We start from the raw sequence: 23883 nt of genomic DNA on the forward strand, positions 1-23883 counted from the left end.
TGTAAAACATGTTACTTGGCGAGTTTTGCATTTAGACACCTGATTTAATAAATATGACTATTTAGTATTATCTTTTATTTGTCCCTGCCAAATTGCTCATTATACAATTTCCATTAAGACCACCTACACCTGCGAAACTAGTTGAAGCCCTAACAATAAAATTGGCATCTCAAGTTTCTTTTCGTAGTTACATGACTGAGGTTTTGTTGTTACACAATTGGCATTCAGCGATCTATATGGTTGCTTTATTGTTACCCATGTACTAACTGTATTAATCCTATTTATCTTATTTATATTTATATTATAGAAATATATATATATATATATATATATATATATATATATATATATATATATATATATATATATATATATATATATATATATATATATATATTTATATACATAGGAAAGTTAAAGAACTGACAGGGGGACTAAGACGAAGGCAGAAAGAAAATATAACTGATTCTGACAGAAATATCATCTTGGACAAACAGAGTAAAATAAGAACGTGAAAAGAATATCTAGAAAAACTATTTGAAGACCAAAGAGATAACACCTTTGAGCTAGAAGAAGAGGTAAATGATGGACCAAGAATATTACAGCAGGAAGTTTACTCCGCAATAACACAGTTAAAGGATGGACAACGAATCAATAGCAATAATCGCAAAGATATTCAACAACATATACAACTCTGGAGAAATACCAATAGAATGGCTGAAATCTGAGTTTCTTGCACTTCCAAAAAAACCAGGAGCTAAAAAATGCGAAGATTATCGTACTATAAGCCTCATCTCCTAAAATTGTTTCTAAAGATAATTCATAAGAGAATCTACAAGCTGTGTGAAAGTCAAATTTCCCCCAACCAGTTCGGGTTCACAAATGCTGTAGTTACTAGAGAGGCTTTGTTCTCAGTACAAGTCTTATTCCTGAGATGCAGAGACGTCAACTGCGACGTATACGCATGTCTAATTGATTACGAGAAAGCGTTTGATCGAGTACAGCACGCCAAGATGATGCAAATACTAAAAGAAACAGTAATTAACAACCAAGATCTGAAAATAATTAGAAATCTTTACTGGAATCAGACAGAAAATCTCAGAGTTAAAGGTGAACACTGACTATGTGAAAATCATGCATGGAGTGAGGCAAGGCTGTATTTTGTCTCCTCTAATCTTCAATCTGTACTCTGAAAGAATATTTATCGAAGCTTTGCACGAAACTGAAAAAGGTATTCTACTAAATGGTTACCGGCTAAACAACATCAAATATGCAGATGACACCATAGTATTTGCGGACAACTTAGAAGACCTACAAGTTCTTATGAACAAAATCACATATTACAGTCAACAATATGGACTCAATGTAAACGTTAAAAAGATAAAGCTTTTGATAAAAGGATAACTTTTCTTGCTAAAGGATAACTCTAAGTCAGCCAACCCCTGTAGAAAGGGTGACGCACTACAACTACCTCGGCACCATAATAAATGAAGAATGGACCAACAACCAGGAGATTAGAGCACGCATCGGAAAAGCTAGATCCACCTTCAATCGGATGGGGGCCTTCTTAAAGAAACACAACCTCTCTCTTGATACAAAAGTAAGAATGCTGCGATGCTACGTCTTCTCTGTCCTTTTTTATGGTGTTGAATCGTGGACCTTCCTTCCTTCTTTTAATGACTCCAAATAGTTGAGACACGTTAATCCCAATAAAAAAAATTTGCGAAAACTAATCATTAAAGCGAAAGTTATTTGTAAGATTGATTTGTCATAAATTGTACCAATAGGCTGAAGTGGATTCAGACCAAATCACAAAGTCTCCACATTTCAACCCTGGGAAAAGACTAGAGAATACTTGTGCAATTTTATTCAATCGCTGATATTTAAAATATGTTTGAATGAAATAAAAATTGTTTAGTTACAAAATTACCACTTTTTTGTTAACATACACTTCATGTAGAAGTTGTACTAAACATGTACAAAGCTATCATAACTCTTCGTGAGTAGCACTCGTTTTACTATTTTTTTGTGTGGGAAACGCCCAAAATGACGACGTAAACCCCTTAACATCTCTTTCTCGTTTGACAAAAGCACTAAACGATGATATACAGTTTCCGATAAAATGATTTGACTTTCCCAAAATAGCCAAATCGACATGGGGATCCGATTCGGGATATTTGAAAACTCTGACTTTCATTCGATGCAATCCAGATTTAAGTTCATCAATCATGTGATTACTATCAGCTGCTACGAAAAGTGACTTAATTGTACGATCATTATTATTATTGACAGAATTATTAATGTTTTTTACAACCCTTTTTACCTGCCTAATTATCATTTCTTGACTTGGTAAACACATGTCAGAAGTTGCCGGACCTTTTTCATTTCTATAACCTAGACACTGAGGAGCTGCAAAAAGACCAGGACTTTCGGGAATGTGTTGACATGCTCTTACCCAGTCAATTCCATTACGTAAGTGAATACCTATAAAAGCTCCCTTTGGAAGAACCTTTTTAATGAAGTTTTCGGCTTTTTTCTCGATATTATCCGACCATTCTAAATATTTCTGTAGTGGAAGATTTTCCTGTTGCACGGGAAAACTTGCCGGAGCACCTGTAGAACAGAATAGCAATTAATATTTTATTTAATTAGTGACTTTCTATAATATATCGAAAAGACAGTTTTCATCCTTTCCGATAACAAGTCAGTGTTGAAAGATATAAACTAGTAAACCAATTTTTTTAAAGAAAACATAACTAACAAAAAAAAATTAACAATGTTTTATAGGTATGAAGGGAGGGAGTTTATGAGGTCTTAAAGTACGAAGGGAATATAAGCAGGAGCGGGGTAATATTGTACTTTGGTTGCATTGGTAGTGTATTGGCTAAATCGTACAGGAAATGACGCTGATAGACAAGGTATTCGGCACTAAATGACCAAAAAATGTTTCAAGCAGAGCAGAAATTGTTTGCATTAAGGAGACGGTGACAAATGACAGGGCAAACGAAAGGCAAAAGAACTAGGCCAAGGATAGACATTCTGGTATGCAGGGAAAAATAATATTAGGACTGAAGTTAGTAAAAGCAAATGATAAATGCTGAGATGTGTATATTTGCAGACGACATAGAATTAATTGCGGAAACTGCAGAAAAACTGAAATACAACTTGGAGAAATGGAACCTAGAAGCAAGCAAATACAACTTAAAGGTAAACAAAGAGAAGACTCAGATAATGAAAATATCAAGGAAACAAGGGACGGAAGATCAAATAGAAGTAATGATAGACCAACAAAAAATAATACAGACAAATTCATACAAATACTTAGGAACAGTAATCAACAACAAAGGAGACATCGAGGACGATCTTAACAACAGAATGGAAAACACAGGAAAACTATTCCAAGCACTAAATAGAGGATTCCTGAATAACAAAGAAATATCAACAAAGACCAAGATGACAATATACAAAACAATATACAGGGATGAGTGCCTTAAGAACCGGCAAAATAACGCAAAAGATAGAAAACATAATACGTTGTGAAATAAAAAGAGATGCAAGTAGTAGAGGTGAGAAATTATCGATATAAACCTATAATTTACTTTACATTACATTAGAACTATCGAAAGTTTCCCACCTTTAGACGTTAGCTTATGAGCTGGTTGACTTCAGTCATAGTAATACGTATCACGTAATGTAAGTAAAAACAGTTCAAGTACGAGTATGTTTTTATCTAAAATTAAAGTATTGATCAATAATAAACTGTGATTTGAGACGTCGCATACACTCTTCTCAATACAGAATTATCATAGCTTGTTATTCTGTATTTATCAAATTACTACTAATTAAACTGTTTACTTACATTTGCTTTATTGCCTTCAATCAGTTTTTACTTTATACGAAATTTAAAAAATGTTAATGTTCGACGTCATACTTGTAATATTATGACTGAAGTCAATTAGCTCATAAGCTAACGTCTAAAGGTGGGAAACTATCGATAGTCCTAATGTAATGTAATGTAAATTAGATGTTTCTATCGATAATTTCCCACCTCTACTACTTTCATCTCTTTTTATTTCACAACGTATTATGTTTTCTATCTTTTGCGTTATTTTGCCGGTTCTTAAGGCACTCATCACTGTATAGCCCTACAGTGACATATGGAGCAGAAAATTGGATATTAAACAAAAGACATCAGAGCAGAATTCAGGCAGCAGAGATGAAATATCTCAGAAGAACGATAGGAGTAAAAAGAACTGATAGAATCAGAAATGAAGAAATAAGAGAAAGACTCAAAATCAAACCGATACTCGAGTCAATCAAGGAGAAAAAATTGGCATGGTTCGGACATCTAACCCGGATGGACAATAATAGACAAGTAAAAAGAGTGTGGGACGCCAAACCAATAGGGAAGAACAGAAGAGGAAGGCCCATTAAAGAATGGAACAGTGACATCTCGCAGATAGCGCAGAGTAAGGGTAAGACTTGGCAGGAAGCAACACAGATGGCATCCAATAGGAAGGAATGGAGAAAGTTCGTTAAGAGCTAGGACACCTCAGAAGACTGTCAAATATTGTTATTTAATGAATTGTATTTTAAAAGGCCCAACACCGAAAGGTACAAATGGGTATACTGATTAAGTAAGTAAGTGGTAAAAAAGTGCTGATAGAGAAATGAAAGATAACGTAGTAAAAGTTGTAAAAACCAGTGATAGAATAACGTCTAATGAAATTTATACTTAATAAATAATTGTTTAATCCGTGATCACTCGCGCGGGGAGTTAAATGACCAATGGGAAGGTTACGTGGTCGATAAACCTGGCCCATTAGAAAAAGATACAGGGACTGCTCTGCCTCAGTTTTCTCTGTACCAATGGGGAACGATAATGTATTGCAGCGATCAGTCTTCTTCTTATTGGGACCTCTTCTAACGAAGGTTGGCGATCACTTCTTTAAACGCTTCCCTATCGTTTGCAACGTGAAATATTTATTCAACACTGAGGTTAGTCCAATCTCTGATATTACTCAGCCAAGATTTCTTGTTTCTTCCCTCTACTCTTCCTTGCATGATGACGTGTAGAAGAGAGTATTTATCGTTTCGAAGTATGTGGCCCAGAAACGATGTTTTTCTTATTTTAAGTGTGTTCATAAGCTTTCTGCCATGTATAATTCGTCTTAACACCTCTTTGTTTGAGACTTTTGCAGTCCAAGGAATTTTAAATATACGCCTATACAGCCACATTTCGAATGCCTCCATTTTTTTACGGATTGGGCTTTCAGAGCCCAAGCTTCTACCCCATATAGCAGTTGCAATCATATGTAACATTCGACTAACCTCAATCTGATAACCATACTTAATTTCTTATTTGTAAACATTAACATTTTATACATTCTTTTCGAGCTATTTCAATTCTAACCTTTATCTCCTCATTTTGCTCTAACTGTGAGTTTATAATTGCTCCAAGGTATTTATACTTTTCGACCCTCTCTAACGGTTTACCCTTCAATGTCAGATGTATGTTGTTAAACAGGGTTTTAAAAATCAACATGTATTTGGTTTTATTTATATTCATTGTTCGTCCTATCTTTTTGCTTTCTCTCTTAATGATTTCTACAAGAATTTGTAAATCGTATATATTTTCTGCCATGATTGCGGTTTCGCTGCAAATCTCATGTTATTAATAATGCTCCCTCTAATCTTTACACTTTCAATTCTTTCCCATAGTGCCTCCTATAATATTAGTTGGGACTACACTTTAAATAATTATGGCGACAGCACACATCCCTGTCTGACTCGTCTTTGAATTGCTCTTTGGTTTGTCTCATTATCTTCCACCCTTACGGCCACTGTTTTATTGTAGTATAGATTTTTGATTAAATTAATATCTAGGTGTACGTGTTTCAATGCATGTATGAGTTTACCATTATAATAATGTTGTATATTCTTATAATGTTTATGGGATTGCTTCCATCAAGAGTTCCATATAGTAGAACTCTAGGGGTAGTTTACCCCCTGCCTGGGGTTGATTAACTAGAACACTGGATACTCATAATTACTTAATTGGTTCTCTAAGTACAATAATAGAGAGAGTACCCAGTTGACGGATGACAACACTAGCTTCGACTGTTCACTCTTAATGATCTACTCCCATTATTTTCCAGCTATTTAACTCACGTGCGTTTGTTTATATAATAATGTTTTTTAAATTCTTAATAATTAAGAATAATAATCTACTCCCGTTATTTTCCAGCTATTTAACTCACGTGCGTTTGTGTATATAATAATGTTTTACTATTTGTACACAATATCAACCAAGCTTTTGATTACATTGCAAATTTCACTAGGTCAGCGCGTGTTCCAGTTACACCGATATTTTCAATGTCATAAACAAACAATCGCGTTTAAAAATAAGCAATTATTAATATTATTAAAAGGATTTTAAATTTTTAAACTGAATTGGGTTACTTAGATCTGATACTTAATTAAATCTAGTTACACCATGTTGAACTCTGCCAAATGCTTTTTGGAAATCTATGTAACACATGAATACGTTTTTATTATATTCCCTGCATTTTTGTAATATTATCGTCATTGAGCACAATGCCTCTCTTGTTCCCTTTCCACCTCTAAATCCAAACTGTGTGTTATCTAATTGTTCTTCACTTTTTTTATATATACGCTGTTGAATAACTTTGAGTAGTATTTTTAAAGTGTGGCTCATGAACCTAATTAATCCGTATTCATCGCAAGATTTGGGATTGTTTTTCTTGGTTGAGGGTAAAAAGATTTTGATCGTCCTGGTATAGTTTACTAAATAGTTTAGTTAGCCACTGGTATATTTTCGTCATTCAGGATTTTTAATATTTCTACCGGAATTTCATTAGGACCTGGCACTTTACCACTTTTTAATTGGCTGTTTCACCTCTGATATTAGAGTATATTTTTAATAGTTGATAATGTTTAGTTCTTCCCTATTATCTGTAAATAAATCCTTGATGAATTTCTCCCAAGTTTGTTGTTTTATTTTTTTGATAATTGGAGATCTTAATTCTAATTCTTACAACTTGTGGTATTCTATTCCGTGTATTACCGTAATTTCTTATGTAGGTTATGTATGTCATGTTTCATATTAAATTCTTCTATTTCTTTGCAATTTTCTTCCAGTCAGCGTTCTTTAGCTTCCTTGATCTGTGTTTCTACTAGTTTCTTCATTTGCTTGTATTTTTCTTTATTTGTATTTTTGTATTTTCGTTTTTCTTCTATGAGCTTTATAATATCTAGTGTCATCCAGTCTTTTTTGGCACTTGGTGATGCCAAGTGGTGAAGAATTGATGAATTGCAAGTTCCTAGATGAAGTAGAAAATGTAAGTCAAAGGAGATCCTACTCTAACTCAGCTTTTATTGTAAAAATTCAAAATACATCTGGACCTGTTATACTAACTGTAGGTATCTCGGTATGATAACTATAGATAGTAGGACAGATTGAATTTAGAATACTAATCTAAATGAATTGAGAAATTGAAAATTCTTTGTGACAGCTAATTGAGTTACTAACAATAAAATAAAACTGATAAGAGTTATTAAGGCTCATACATTCAGCATAAAATTAAAGAAGAAACTTTGTATTGCAAAGAGAACTTTTAGTAATATTTTACCTGTAAAAGCTAAAACAGGATATTGTTTTGGTGGATATTTTTCTTTCCACTGCTCAATCATGTCATGGTGGTGTACATCATAATGCAATGGTCCATAAAATTCTGACTTCACAAATTCTACATTATATGTATCCCAAAATGGTCCAAATGGATTTCCATCTTTAGCATTACAGCTATCGCCAGATCCTAAAATATATATTTAAACCAATTTCATTAACTCAACAAGAACTTAAACAATATCTATTAAAGGAGTTTTTGAAGTGAGATGGTTTTAAAGAAAATAAATGTAAAGATTTGGGTAAAATAAATCTAAAATTATCTGAAATTTATAAATTTATCACAAATCTTCTTAGTTATCTTACAACCCAAATTGAGCCTTGGTGTCCTGTAATTTCTGCCTCCAATATAGATCCCATGCTGCTCGCCACCAAATGCTGATTCACTTGGCTCTTTCCCATCTTTTTGTCTTTTATCCTGCATTTTACGATCTAGAGCTCTTCTCAGTAATCTGTTATCATCCTCCTTCATTAAATGACCAGCCCATCAAACTCTTTAGAGTGTAGTGAATTCTAAGATAGGTGTTGCTTTAAAAAGTTTGTTGTAAAGTTGATAATTATATCTAGATCTCCATTGTTGGGATTCAAAGATATAGAACTTTTTTTTTAGAAAACTTGTAATTTTCTTTTTGAGTTTTCCATCATCACACATTCACATCCATACCATACTGTCTGTCTAATGATGGTTTTATACATCTTAATCTTCAAGATTTTCCTTTCTATAAAGGACTTTCAAGATATTCCTTTACTTTATTTAAAAAATTTGAGTATGAAATACCAACAAACTCTAATCATTATTTTATGGAACAATTGGCCAGCCTCAATATAAGGGACAGACAGGCATGAAAATTATCCATGAAATGCTACTTAGAACAAAGTTTCACATCTAGTATTACTGGTGGGAACATAAATTCCAACAGCTAATAGCAGACTAGAGAAATCAAGTCTGTTATTAAGTACATCGAGTTTCAAGGAAAGTAAGTTAAGAAAGATCTCACCACTAGAAAATTTAGAAGACAGATTAGCTTTAAACAAAATATATTGAAGAAATTTATACTGTACTTTCTAATATTGTAGAGGCATTATAAGGGCATAATGAGATGATTCTCTTAATAAACTCTAATAATTTTAATGATTAGCTAACAATTTCATCTATGTGGAAGACAAAAGTTAATGAAGTAGGTATCAAGTCTGACTCCCAAATTTTTAACTGTATTTTTATATATAATATTTATCGATGGTTAAATTATGGAAACAACTTTTTAGGGGAGCGAAAAAACTTTGATGTTTAGTACATATTTTTTCTTTCTGAGTATTTATTTAACTATTACTTAAAAAAAAACATGCCAAAAAACATCTTTTATGAATCTGGGGTTTTGCTAGAACATTCGGAACAATATTTTCAACCCAAATCATCCTAACTCTAAAAATAGCCAATTTTTGACTTACGAGGTTTCGATATTTAACCATAGATATAATAAATCACAAACTATCCAAGTGAATGTTCTAGTAAACCTGAAACAAACCTTCAAATTGACTTATGTCAATAACAAAATGTATAATTTTTGATTTGAATAGCCTGAACCAACAAAAAAGCTATGAAGCCACTGGAGCAAAGGACCATACACTCCTAATTCTTCAAGTTTAACAATATATTATGATGTAAAGGTTAAATGCCTTTGAAAAGTAAATGTATATACTGGTCATTGTAGCACCCATTTCTAAGACTTCAGACATAAATACCTAAACACTTGAAAAAATTAGTGTTAAAAAATCTGTAATATTTTCAAATAGTTTACGAATGATGCTAATAGAAATTATATTATTATTATTAATAGGTCTGTAATTCTGAACTACCACAGTTAATCCTACAAGGGAAGATCGAAGGTAGGAGAGGAGCCGGCCGCAAACAATTATCCTGGTTAAGAAATATTAAAGAATGGACAGGAATACACAATACAGGCGAGCTGTGCCATGCCGCCAAGAACAGAATTCTAGTAATGAGATAGTCGCCTAGGCACTTTGGTGTATGGCATGTTAAGAAGAAGAATTCTGAACTTCCTTTTTAAACCCAGACTTAACAGCAATAGTAATAAAATTAAGGTTTGAGCAGTACCTTTCCAATTAAACATTTGCCCACAAGAGGGATGGAGCAGAGGAAATACTCCATACAGACTGCAGGGTTAGATCTAGTACATAGGCAGGTCAAAAACTATATGTGCAGAAGCATGCAGTAGTTGTGTTATAATGGATTAAATGGAAGGATCCTAATGTGTTATGCATGTTGCAGATGTGTGAGTACATATGGATTAATCAAATGTGATTGTGATTCAAATAGGATAAAAAATATATAGACTAATGTAACAATAACATAGTTACAACAAATAAAATAAAAAAAATAATCTCTATAACTTGTAGTATTCCTAGAACACAATAAATTGTAGTTTATTTGAAAAATTAATGGTAGTCCAAATGATCCTACTATTCTTTAAACTAACCTCCTCTAGCCATATAACAAAATGACGTTCTTTCATTTTCTGGCCATTCATACGGAGCAATATTTTTCATAAAATTCTCCATTGTTAAAACCTTATGAAATTTTTGCAAAGGATCCACTTTAAAATATGTATCAAAAGGCACTTGGATAGACTTGGATTCACCATATCTGTATTCAACCCATGGTGGAAGAACCAAGGTTCTATTTAGACCATGAGCAAAACTTAAGGCTCCTAGGAAGTGATCAGCCTGATTTCCAAAACGTCCTAAAATTTGTTTAGATAAATATAAATTATGGGATATTTTTTATAAAATAATTACCCATGCAAGGGCAGTACAAAATATAACCCAGAGGATCAAATTCTGTTGTTTCTAAGCGTGTACATAATGCTAAAAAAATAAATAGTTTTAAACCAATATTCTGTAATTCAAACATATTTATTTTTATTTTAAATTTATTTATATAAACACAGATTAGCCGGTTTGATTACAGTAATTCTTCTTTTTTAAATATCGTGTATAATTTGTCTTTATGATCTATTTACGGTACACTTCAGACGTTTACCTCTACTTCTTCTTTTTTCCACCAGTAGCCTCTTACCAGTTTACAATCAGCCAAAATTTTATAATTGATGTGATAATGTGATTAGGAGGAAGTTTGACTTCAAACTTAATTCATTAGATACAGATCATAATTTTATAATCATTAAATTGTATATTTATATTTTGTAGTTCCATTCCTGGTATAGCCAGTTCGCTCAACTTGGAGATATTTTAAAAGATTCATTGTCGGAAACCTATAACACAAAAATACCTCGCTCCCAAACAGTGATATGGAAGAGAGCTAAAATTTACCTATGTGCGTGTTTTTGGTTATAGTTGACTTTCCGGCAGTAAATCTGTATTGGAAATGCCCAACAATATCTTTTCTAGACAGTTAAAGTTTCTCAAAAAGTAGGATTGCCTAATATTTTATATGCAGATACAATAACAAACACTTTCTGTTATAGGATTTTATGAAGAAACTATAGTTGAGGGATTAAACATTAAGCTGGATTTATAGTTTGAGGGACTGGAAAGAGAGGAAATTTTGTAAATAAAGTCCAGGAAAGTAATACTGTCTGGTTAAAGTTTAGGTGGGTGTACGAACAGCGTTTGTCATTGGCCACGATTCGTCCCAGGAGCTGTAAGTCTAATCAAATTATAAATGAAAAATAAATAATACAGTATAATCCTTCCATAACGAACATGGTTATTACGAGGTTTCGCTTATAACGAGGTACATTAGATATCCCGTGAAATTTCTATTGAATTATAACCCTCTAACGAGTCAAATTTGGTTATAACGAGAGAAAATAAGATCGAAAAACGTGTTTTTTACGTTTTTTGCCCGACCGTGGCTATAAACAAATAAATACTCTTTTTATTTATATACTCTTTAAATTTATGATTCCCAAGTGTCAGTGTAGGGGGTTGACCATTCGCACCTAATAATAAGAAGGTCCTAATCACGTCCTAATAGACAAGATGTGGAAAGTGCTTTAAACGTTGTAAGAAACTTTATCCAAAGACAAAACGCAAATAAAGAAGCATACAACTGTTTCACGTCTTTAGAAAATATGATACTGGACAATTTAAAGCAGTCAAAAATGACCGACTACTTCCAATTGCAGAAGCAATAGTTTATGTTATCCTTGAAAATACGCTTTATACAGATTTACAGATTTTTTATTTTAACGTATATCATTGACAATAACAGTTCAAACAATATTTAGCATCTTATATTACTCCGAATGGCTTCACTATAGGAAGTTAATGTTTTAGAAAACTACATATTCATATGTATGCACAGTGTTATTGTTGTTTGATATAACGAGATCGGCTTATAACGAGGTAATTAATTTGCCATTCCAGTTCTCGTTATAGAGGGACTCTACTGTAGTTCATTTTATCATTATTTCTTGTTAATGGCAGGCCCTACATCCAAGTCGGTCAACTCAATTTGCGAAGATTAAGAATTGTTAAGAGCTCAGGTAAATAGTACCTAGAAATAAACGGACAGGCCCTGAATAATTAGATCTTAATGGTTTTCAGGTTTTCCATTACAGAATAAAGTGACGAGAATATGTAAGTATACAGTCCATCTAATTTACTTACCGTTGCACGTCATTATCATTGACAGAGATCGAAGTTGACATAGTTGCAAAGTATAAACAAATCCTGAATCCATTTTAAATCAAATAGGTCACATAATCATTGCAAAACTGGATTATACAACAAAACAAATTATATATATTAAAATATATATTACGGCCGACGGTAATAATTTAGTTTTTAATTCTGGGTTTAAATTTTTCAAAAATAGTTATTAGTTTTCTCAGGATTCGAAAAAAATGAATGCATTTAAAAAATGTTCATCCGAAATTTTGCGCCTACGCTCTTAACTTAATACACTTTATGATTTCTAACGAAAAGTATATTCACTTCGTTCATACATACTGTAAATTGTATTACGAATTTCGATTGTATTTATTAAATTAGTATTGGTAACTTTCTTAGGCCTGGTACGTTTCTTGGGCGGTGATAGAAGTGTATTAGTTTTTACGGCTTGAGAAGTAGAACTCACAGTTGAAATATGTAAATTTAAAGCTACAGGTACACGCTAAAACAAGAATGTATATTTTAAGCATCTACAATAATATACAAAACATACATTTACATACTTCTCTAACAGCAGTCAAGGGTAGAAGGGGCCGTTATTATCACGTTCTTGTTCAAAATAATGAATCTAAGAAGCGACCATCTCTTTACAACGACTATTTAAATTCTTACGTGACATTTTAAAATAAAACACACTAATTTTGTTAAAAAAAAAAGATTATATTAAATACGTAAAAATATAAAACAAGAAGTATTCACTTTAAAATTCAAAATAATAAAGTACAAAAAGTGTCAACACCGCAGCTCTCAAATAAGTGTTACCAATTTATGCCAAAATATCACCTTCGTTCGATTACAGTTACAGTGTATTCCGAACAAATGTTCTTCATAAAAACGCTTTATAATGCATTTATACAAATTAAATGAAAAATATTATTGTGTATTTCTTTAAGTCAACATTAATAGAAATCTTTAAATATTATTTCTAGGCGTATATAATAAAATATGTCTACTGGCTGTAATCCCTAGTGGATTCTAAAAAAGAACACACCTACGGCCTAAACATTTCGTGTTGGTATCATGTGACCTCACGGGCTATGACGAGGATGACATGCAACGGTAAGTAAATTAGATGAAGTATATGTATTTACCACTTAAATATGCACTGTTTTCAAAAAAATCTATATGTAACTTACATATATTCCGCGGCCTACCTATAAGTATCTGGGCCACAAGATTAAATTAGGAAGAGACAATCAAACAACAGAGTTAAACATGACAATGGGAGTAACATGGAAAGTCTTTAGATCAGATATTCCCATGTGCTCGAAAAGGAAGGTCTTTGATCAATGCGTACTCCCAGTTCTGACGTATGGAGCAAAAACATTAACTCTTACCAGAAAAATTAACAATAAGATACAAGTGGCACATAGAGCAATGGAGACGTCAACGTTGAATAAATCTCACCGAGACAGAGTTTCAAATCAAATAGGTAGGAGAAAAACTGGTGTTACGGACGCAATTAAAAGAATTACATCGCTGAAATGGAACTGGATATTATATGTTGCCTGAGTCAAAGATGGACAAAGAAAATTTTTGGAATGGATACCTAGACACGATGCTTATTGTAATCGAGGACGTCCTTCAAGAGGATAGTTCCTAACAAAGTCCTAAGCCAAACTTCTCCGTACACAAAACTTCGGAAATCGTATTTAGAGAACGATTTCTGAAGTAGAAATCAAAACGTAAAAATAAATGTATTTTCGAAAAGTATAAGAAACACTTTATTTCAATAAAAATTACAATTTCTAAAACGAAATTAGATTTGAATTGGTCTCCACTTAAATCTTTAAATTTTAATTTGAGTCTTCGGTTTTTTTAAATGTACTATATGCTGTTGGTTTAAATTTATTATCTTCATCAATATCGGTATCATCATCATCATCATCCTCACCATCATCATCATCACCATCATGAAAATCATCTGCACTCTGCTTCCAAGCCAAAACCAACTTAAGTTTCTCTTCTTCGGGTATTGTATAGTTGGGATTCATAATGTTTGGTAAAATCTGCAAAAAAAATTAATTAGTACATAAAATGCGAAAAATTTTTATCATCAAAAAAATTATAGAGATTAAAAAATATATAAATTTTTATATTGTGGAATAAGCTCCAGCATTAACCCTCAACTGGCTTTGTGGGGTCAGGCGGATCCCCAGTACTTTTTAAATCCATGTAAAACTTGCAAATTTAGCATTTATGCCTGGCCGCGCCATCTACCTTTAAGTTGGTGCACTCGTAGGCCACTCCGATATGCACGTCAACTGTGATTCAGTATTGCCACCGAACGTATTGCTCTGAATAGCCAGCGGTAAAGTTCATTTGGGGTCTGTGTGGTACCACGACGCTAATAGTGTTTTATTTCTGAAATGGCAGGTTCTTCCAAAAGAGTGCATTTCAGAGAGCCTAATTTTGATGTAAGGCGGTGGTATGATGAATTAGAAAGAGAGTTTAGTGATTATGAGAACTACAACGACAAAGATTTTTCTCCAAAGAGAAACCATAACTCTGATTCTGAGAAGGAAGATAATAGGGACAATGCTGAATCACAAGAAAGTCAGGCTATAGGTGAAGAAGAAGAGGGGCCAGAAATGACAAATGGAAAGTTTTATTTTGGTAAAAATCGATACAAGTATTCAAGTCTAATGCACGCCATACACACTACGGTCTACCGGAGAGGTCTACCTGTGCAGGTATGCCTGTACAGGTCAACGAAACAGCGGTAGCGTGTATGGGGACTCTCCGGTGTACCGGTGCGGTCTTCAGTTCCTTTAACGATGACATCGATTGAAGACGATGACGCGTTGGCATTGTTGGGCCTTGTTTTAATTTTGAAAACAAAAGTTAAAAAAACAGTGAAAAATAAGCGAAAAAAGTGGTGTAAGCATTGGTTGCTGAAAAGAAAAACATACAGTCATGTTAACTTATTGAATGAATTCAAATTTGAACCAGAAGATTTTAAAAACTATCTCCGGATGGACGAGAAAACATACATTAAATTACTTGAAATGGTTACTCCTATGATAAAAAAGAAGTTATGAGAAATAGTATTTCTGCACATGAAAGATTATCAGTTTCGTTGAGATTTCTCGCAACTGGAAGAAGTTACGAGGATTTAAAATTCTCAGCAATTATTTCATCTCAAGCGCTTGGAAAAATTATTCCTGAAACATGTGAAGCCTTGTATAAAGTTCTCAGAAAAGATTATTTAAAGGTAAGTGAGTAATTAAAACACTGTTAGTTATTACAGATAATATTTATTAAGAAAATAACATTTTTTTTTAATATTAACCTACAAAAATTCAACTGTTTTGTACACATTATTCATTATCAACATCAAAATTATGAAGGAATGTTGCTGCAGAATTTAGAGTCGATACAATTATCTCTGTTTCACCGGGCTGATTTCCCCTAGATGTAGGCGGTTGCATTTGTGTAGAATAGGGATCGCCTTGGAGACTGTGTATAGAAGGATGCTCTGAATATTGACTGTTGGAAAATGGAAGGCAGGTTGGGCTTGGAGCTCCGGGAGAAACAAAGCTTATAGGGTTATTATAAGCCCTATTTGAAGTAGGAGACGCTTGATACACTTGTCGATATTTCTGAACAGGGACATAGCTTCGTTGACTTTGTCTCAAAACATCTCTCATATTAATATAGGTGTGTTCAGGACCGAGGCCTCCTATTTCTGCTTCAAAAAGTACATCGTTAATAAGTTTTTCTGCGACTATAATTTGTTTTGCATCTAAAGTCCTCAATTTTATCGCAACATTTTTGCCAATAATATCACAACGATCTTCTGTTAAAACTGGACGAGGACGTTTAAAGTGATCTCGTACCGATTCCAATACTTCGTTGGCTATGCTTTCATCGTTTCTTTTTCTTTTACCAGGTTTAGGTGGGCGAGACGAATTATTGTTTGACGATGTCGATCGAGCTTCGGGATTGTCAGAAGATACACTATCAGATGAATATTGTTGATCAGCAATTGAAGAATCTTCAGTGTTCTCTCTCTGAAACAATACAAATACTTTTAATATATGTGTTCTAGCATAAAAAACTTGCTAATTATTTTATATATGATAACACTGATATTTTTATATTTCAGTTTCCTACATCTGAAAAAGAATGGAAAGAAATAGCCAAGATGTATGAAGAACGATGGAACTTTCCTCACTGTCTTGGTGCGATAGATGGGAAGCACATAGCAATTGTTCCACCGGCTAATAGTGGATCGTATTTTTATAATTATAAAGGACGACACAGTGTGGTTCTTATGGCAATTGTTAATGCAAAATACCAATTTATGTACATAGATGTTGGCATAAATGGTAGAATATCCGATGGAGGAGTACTACAAAATACTTTATTTTTTAAAAAATTGGAAAATAATGATTTACATATTCCAACAAGTGAGACGTGTACATTAAGAGAACAAATTAAGAGAACAAATACAAACACCAGCACGCCTATAAATACAAGAGAACTGATGAGAGACGAAAATCTGAAGAAGAGTTATGCAAATCAAATTAATGAAAGAATGCGAATAATAGAACAAAATGATGATATCGAAGAGATGGTCAATGATATTAAAGGAACGATTCTGGCAGTAAACAGGGAAGTTAAAACACAGATCAGAAAGAGAAAGCATAACGAATGGATGACGGACGAAATTATGGATCTAATGGAAAAGCGAAGGCAACATAAACAACAACGTAATCAAGACAAATACAAACAGATACAAAAGAAATTCGCCAGAAAATTAAGAAAGCAAAAGAACGTTGGATGGTGGAAAGGTGCAACGAAATAGAACAATTACAGGAAAAAGGAGATAGTTTTGGACTACATAAGAAGATCAAAGAAATATCGAATATACACAAAAGCCACCACAGAACAAGAATACGCAACGACAGAAACGAATACATAGAGTCAGAAGGAGATAGCAATGGCGTGGAAAGAATACGCAGAAAGACTTTTTAATGACGAAAGACCAACAAAACCAACGCGCAAACTTCCTTCCGAAAACTTATCAGGGCCATCAATAATGCGAAGTGAAATAGAATATGCAGTTAGAACCACAAAGATTCATAAAGCAACAGGTCCAGATGAAATTAATATAGAAGCAATAAAACTACTAGACGAGGAGAATATCGAAATCTTGGTAAAGCTGTTCAATAGAATTTATGACACTGGTTACATTCCGCGAGAATGGCTGCAGTCATCCTTTGTGATGATCCCAAAAACAGCTAATGCCACAAAATGCAATGAACACCGCTTAATCAGTTTAATGAGTCACTTGCTGAAACTCTTCCTTAGGATATTACACTCAAGAATGTACAAGATACTAGAACTTAGCGGGTCAACACAATTCGGTTTTAAGGGAGGACTAGGAACAAGAGAGGCAATTTTATGTTTGAACACCTTAATACAAAACTGTTTAGATCAACGAAAAGATGTCTACCTCACCTTCATCGACTACGAGAAGGCATTTGACAATGTTAAACATGATATCATGATGGAACTACTACATAAGGCCAACATTGACCAGAAGGAGATCAGAATTATTCAGAATCTATACTGGAACCAAATGGCAAAGGTGAGGATTGATCAAGACCGATATACGGATGAATTTGAAATCCGGAAAGGTGTCCGCCAAGGCTGCATAGTCTCTCCGATGCTTTTTAATTTATATGTTGAACATATATTTGCGGAAGCATTAGAAGACACGGAATTAGGCATTAAGGTGAACGGCATACCAATTAGCAACTTACGCTATACGGACGACACAGTGATTATAACTGATAATTTGGAAGATCAGCAGTTATTATTTGATAGGGTGAATAGCATAGGTAAAAAATATGGCCTCAAAATCAACATTTTGAAAACGAAATATAGGTCATTAGCAGAAACCCTCCAGAAAACCCGATAATATGCATAGGTGACGATCGCATAAAACGCGTGAAAACTTTTAAATACCTTGGCACCACAATCAATGACCAATTGGATCCACAACAAGAGATAAAAACCCGAATACAAATGGCAAGACAAGCTTTTGTGAAATTCAGACCGCTCCTATGTAATCAAAACCTAAATTTCGAAATACGCTACAGAATGGTCAAGTGCTACATATGGTCCATCTTGCTTTATGGCATGGAAACGTGGACTTTGAAAAAAACATCTATCAACAAACTTGAAGCATTTGAAATGTGGTCATTGAGAAGAATGATGCGCATACCTTGGGTGGATAGAGTTCGAAACGATGACGTCCTTAAGAGAGCCGGCGTGGAAAGAGAACTCTTTGAATTAATTAAAAACCGCAAGATTGGTTACCTTGGGCACATATTGAGAGGAGCAAAATATGAAATACCACAGTTAATCCTACAAGGGAAGATCGAAGGTAGGAGCCGGTCGCAAACAATTATCCTGGTTAAGGAATATTAAAGAATGGACAGGAATACACAATACAGGCGAGCTGTGTCACGCCGCCAAGAACAGAATTCTAGTAATGAGATAGTCGCCTACGCACTTTGGTGTATGGCATGTTAAGAAGAAGAAGAAGGTAGCTACGGCCGTCATGATTACATGGTCTTCTGAAATTTGTCAAAGCTACATCTGAATTACCATATCTAAAAATGCAAAGAAATAACTCTAAACTGGACACCGCATGAAATAAAAAAACATTTTACCTTAGGCGTTTCCTACTCGCATGTTTAGAAACATTGTAACTCCTTATCCTAACACCTTTTTCTTTAACACTCACATTTAACTCCTCAGAATCGCTCATTTTACATAAAAAAAGAAACTACAAAAATAATATCAACACCACAAACCAAAACAACGTGTCTTATTCAATTATTTTTAGGTTAGATATAGAGACAGAATATCGCCACAAGTTATTACTTAATAAAGTATGTATTACTTTTTAAACAAAGGTATCAGGGACTATTTGCCCCATCTAGTCGACAAATGCCAAATTAATCTAGATTACTTTCTTCAAATACGGATACAGGTACGATTGATTTGCCCACTTTCGATAGGTATTTTCTATTGGAAATATTGCATTTGGAAGGAATTGGCTGTGACCACTAGACATATTTCATGACAAAGCTATTGAGTAGGTATTAATTTAACTCAAATTCTGAAAAAACAGGATTTATTGCGTTTTGATTGATCGCTCCTCAATTGCAGTACAAACTGGCTATTATCTGAATGTCCCTTCAAACCATTCAGACCTATATATTAATTAACTTCATTAACTAACAAGAAATATTGATGAAACATATAGTAGTTTACATTATGTTGTTGATTTGTATGTAGTATTGATGTAATAATTTCTTGTTGATTTGTCTTGTATCTCTCATCGCCATTGTTATTTGGTCATAGTTAATAAGTCGCTTGGTAACAAGTAATTGCTTTTGTAATTTGTAATCAAACTATTACTAAAACTTCTCTTATTCATTATCCTTTATTTTAAAACTAAACAAAAGTCATACAGTAAATATAGTTGCCAATTCCTTAGTATAAAATAACAAACATGATACTATAAATGACAAGATACGATCTTCCCATACCGCAAATACATCGTGTTCGCGCATGACCTATTTGGAGAGTTGAATTTCAATTCTTGTTAAAGTTAAATGGAATTTGTATGAATTCTGTGATTAAATTATTTAATTAGCAAATATTCTGGCCCATATTACACAAAAAAAATGTACCTATATATATCAAAATATATTTAAATCTAAATCGTTGTACATCTGGTAAAATATTTGACATGACAATACTTAAAATAACACAAAATAATTATTTTATCCAAACTAGATAAATTTAATATACCTGTTCGCTAACCATTTTGAAATGGCATACACTTCGACATAGGAATATGCTCATCTAATGCTAACCCAAAAGCCTGTATTCTGGGTCTATTGTCTTGTGCTGGTACCTTCTGATTAAACAAATCGAACCAATCATTAACCTAAAATAATTACATTATTAAAATGTTAACATTTTAATACAAAATAATGAAGTACCTACCAATTTAAAAAATTGTGAATATTCTATCCAATTTATGTTGTCGATATAAGCAAGATTTCTACTTGAAGTGGCTTTAGAAATGGCGTGCGAAAATAGTTTTGCTGCATATCTCAACTTTTGTCATTGAATTTCCTGAACATTCATCAAACTTTTCGCCATTTTGTGTGTTATCAACAAATCAGAACTTTTTATTAGTTTTAAAACTTCTTCAACGGTATATTTTGTAATCTCTTTTCCTTTAGTATTAAATCCAAAGTCCACCAAATTGTTTTGGATTCATTTTAATAAACGATGTATATCAGCACAAAACATATACTTTCTGTTTGTTCAAAGGATTTTCAAACCATGGTTTTTCTAAAGAGGTTATTCAGTTATGTATGCAAGGGTTTGTTTCCTGGTCCCAGATCACTAACTATTCCAACAATTTGAAATCAGGATGATTCGGATCAGTGAATTCAATAATCTCAAAATCAATTTCTTTGGTCATGCAGCAATCATAAAAATTGGTTGTTTCCACCTTCCAGATAAACCACATATCATTGCTACCTGTACATAATTAAAGGCTTTGAATTTTTCATCATTACGTCAATCATAGTAAAAACCTTTTTTAAACTTAATTTTGTCAGAAAGAATTGAAACTTTTTCCAACCATAGCATATCATTTTTTTATAACTAAAGACATTCTTTAAAATTCCTGGATTCTAGTCAATTTTTTAACCCAGTTTTTTAACATTGATACTGCTGGAAATGGATATCCTCTCTTCAATAACAGTCTGTATGCCCTTGGTTCAGCTGAATGAAATATGTGCCCCTTTGATATCTCTTCTACAGACCAAGTGATTTTTTTTGGCTCCATTAGTTTAGTAATTTGCTTTTTACTAAAAATATTTTTTATTGCTTCATTTTGCTGTTCAAGTAACCTGTTTGCTGTTTTTTTATGGCCTATTCTTTTGTTCAACTGAACGAAGTTTATTTTTGAGACTTTCCAATTCCTTATTAACATATCTGAAAATTTTAAAAAACAAAAGAATTATGTATAGTAATACATATTGGTGCTAGCATAGTATGTGGTCTACCCTGAGGATGCAGTCTAGCTGTACATATCTATTATAGTGTGCAGAATAAGCCAATTTTGTTGTTTATTCCCAACTAAAATAGTAAATTAATACGACCAAGTGTTCATTTGTAAAATTAAAATAATAATTCTTCTGATTTATGCGTTTTATTCTCTTTGTAATGATTTGTTACTGGCACTGTGATATAATACAGGTTATACACTGCATTTCATCTCGATAGACTGCAAGCCATTAGCTATGTGCAAGTTCCGAAGAGCAACATCTAGTGGCATAAATCAGGGAAGATGTTAGCACTATTAATATTTTAGTTTTATATTAGCTGCAAATAAAGTAACTTAAACTTGTTTATTGAATACAATAATTATTGTAATATATATCAATAATTAACTTTTTTGAAAAATTTTGAATTAATTTTTTAACTGTAAAAATTCATCATTAAAACAGTATATGTTTTATGTTTAGATTTCATTATTTGACATTTAAGATTGAGATTATGAGGTTATTAAAAGGTAAACATTGTATGAAGTAAATAAAATTAATTATTAAATTGCAATATTACTATTCACTTTCTACAGTTCCCCTAAAAACATTCAGAAAAAAAATTAAGAAACACAAAATCACCCTCCATTAATCAAGCATTACGTAATTTTTTACAGGATTACTCTAATCTGTTTCCTAAAAGGGGAGGTAATAATTCTGCCATGAAGTCTCCTTCAACATCATCACTAGTAAAATGTATAGAACACATTGAATTTATCAGACCAGCAACAAAAATGTACCCATTTCTTAGATAAAACATTATCTTTAGGAAACCGAAACAAATCTAATTTCATCAACAAATCCTTTAATTAGATTATCTTTATCACAATTGAAAATAGCTCACCTCATTTTTACACTTCACTTTCACGAACTTGCTTCTCTGCAACTATATCACGACTTCAATATGAGTACCCTCTCTTCAGTATGAGCAATATCTTAACTTGTTAGTCATAGTATCATAATAACAAATATATTATTTGCGAATTAACCCTAATTACCTCTAATAACATTGAAAGTCACAATATTTAGAAATCAGATTGTTTCAAAATAAATTTTTTACAAAACAGTAAACTGTAAGTTGTAATACAAAAAACAAAATACTAGGAATTACTGTCACTGTATTTTTGAATACAAGAATGGTTTTAATAAAATTGGTCTTATAGTGCAACACCTAAGAGTATTTTCTATAGTTGTCTATGGAATTTACTTACCTTTTTTTCAAAACGATTCTGTATACTCATCCAACTTCTAGATTTATCAAATAAACCTGTAGTGACTAAATCTACCCAATACGCTCTACCTCTTAAAACATACTGTGCTTTTGTGGAAATTATCAATTTCAGTACTAAATTATCCTCATCAACTGTATAACCGATTTTATAACCAGCCATTTCTGATGGTTGAAGTTTTGCTGAAACAAGTTTTAAAATTATATTCGGTTGTTTGCTTTTAGCTATTTGATTTAAACATACAGAATAGAAAACATACAAATAAAAATCTGGAACAGAAAAGTAATAAAAATTTAAAAAATGATATAAAATGTTTAGTCCAAATTATTATTAGAATAACTGCAGAAATGTTATGTGTTTCCAAGAATATATAGAATAAGATAACAAAATAAAAAATTTATCTGGAAACAGAATATTTTGGAAAAACAGAATCAAAACGACTAAAACAGTATGGCTATGCTAAGACAGCATAAAAAGATAGGAAATGAACAATGTGAATGAAACTATAAAAAGTAGATTAGATAACGGAAATTAATACGATGTAAATGATTGGAAAACGTTGTTAAAGGAAACAAAAAAGAGTAAATATTTTCATTAAACGGATTTACCGAAAATTGCATATTTTTTTAATTGACCTGAAAACCCCAGAAAAGGTTAAATTTTTTAAACCTTAAAAAGGTTTAAAAAAAACAGTAGGTACAAAAAGGAAAAAATATAAAAAATAATAACACTACTCAGTGATAAAGTAGAGATCTCACAATACCTGTAAATACCCTATTCACAAAAATATTAATTATATATAAGCATTTTCCGCTAAAGGAATAAGGAATATAATTTTATATACCTTTGATTATTTCCTACTATTGCCACAGGTTAATGCTAAGAATTCTTTTTAAGCAATTATACAAATACTGTGCTATTATTGGTCCAAAGTATAGATTGTTATTTATTTATACTATGTTTGGTTTATATTAACACAGTATAAAGTATAAATAATAACTGTTATTGTTGTCTACTGACTCTACTGCACTTATACTTATCAAATACTTATCTATGCTAAATTTTAAAATTTGTAGGTTAT

General features: G+C 32.5%; 2 protein-coding genes across 2 annotated transcripts; both read right to left on the reverse strand.

Moving 5' to 3' along the window:
• Positions 1 to 434: 434 nt before the first annotated feature.
• Positions 435 to 10740, reverse strand: O-fut1 (O-fucosyltransferase 1). Its single transcript, XM_072533798.1, has 4 exons — positions 10526 to 10740; positions 10207 to 10470; positions 7653 to 7838; positions 435 to 2613 (listed from the first exon to the last, which is right to left on the reverse strand). Exons 1-4 carry the CDS (start codon positions 10638 to 10640, stop codon positions 1988 to 1990), a joined length of 1191 nt encoding a protein of 396 aa, XP_072389899.1. The 5' UTR covers positions 10641 to 10740; the 3' UTR covers positions 435 to 1987.
• Positions 10741 to 13112: 2372 nt separating this feature from the next.
• On the reverse strand, positions 13113 to 23841 carry LOC140442830 (uncharacterized). Its single transcript, XM_072533799.1, has 3 exons — positions 23647 to 23841; positions 22785 to 22984; positions 13113 to 14433 (listed from the first exon to the last, which is right to left on the reverse strand). Exons 2-3 carry the CDS (start codon positions 22962 to 22964, stop codon positions 14221 to 14223), a joined length of 393 nt encoding a protein of 130 aa, XP_072389900.1. The 5' UTR covers positions 22965 to 22984; positions 23647 to 23841; the 3' UTR covers positions 13113 to 14220.
• Between the last annotated feature and the right edge of the window lie 42 nt (positions 23842 to 23883).

The sequence above is a fragment of the Diabrotica undecimpunctata genome, chromosome 6 (genome assembly GCF_040954645.1).
Source record: "Diabrotica undecimpunctata isolate CICGRU chromosome 6, icDiaUnde3, whole genome shotgun sequence".
In the NCBI taxonomy this organism is placed as follows: Eukaryota; Metazoa; Arthropoda; class Insecta; order Coleoptera; family Chrysomelidae; genus Diabrotica; species Diabrotica undecimpunctata.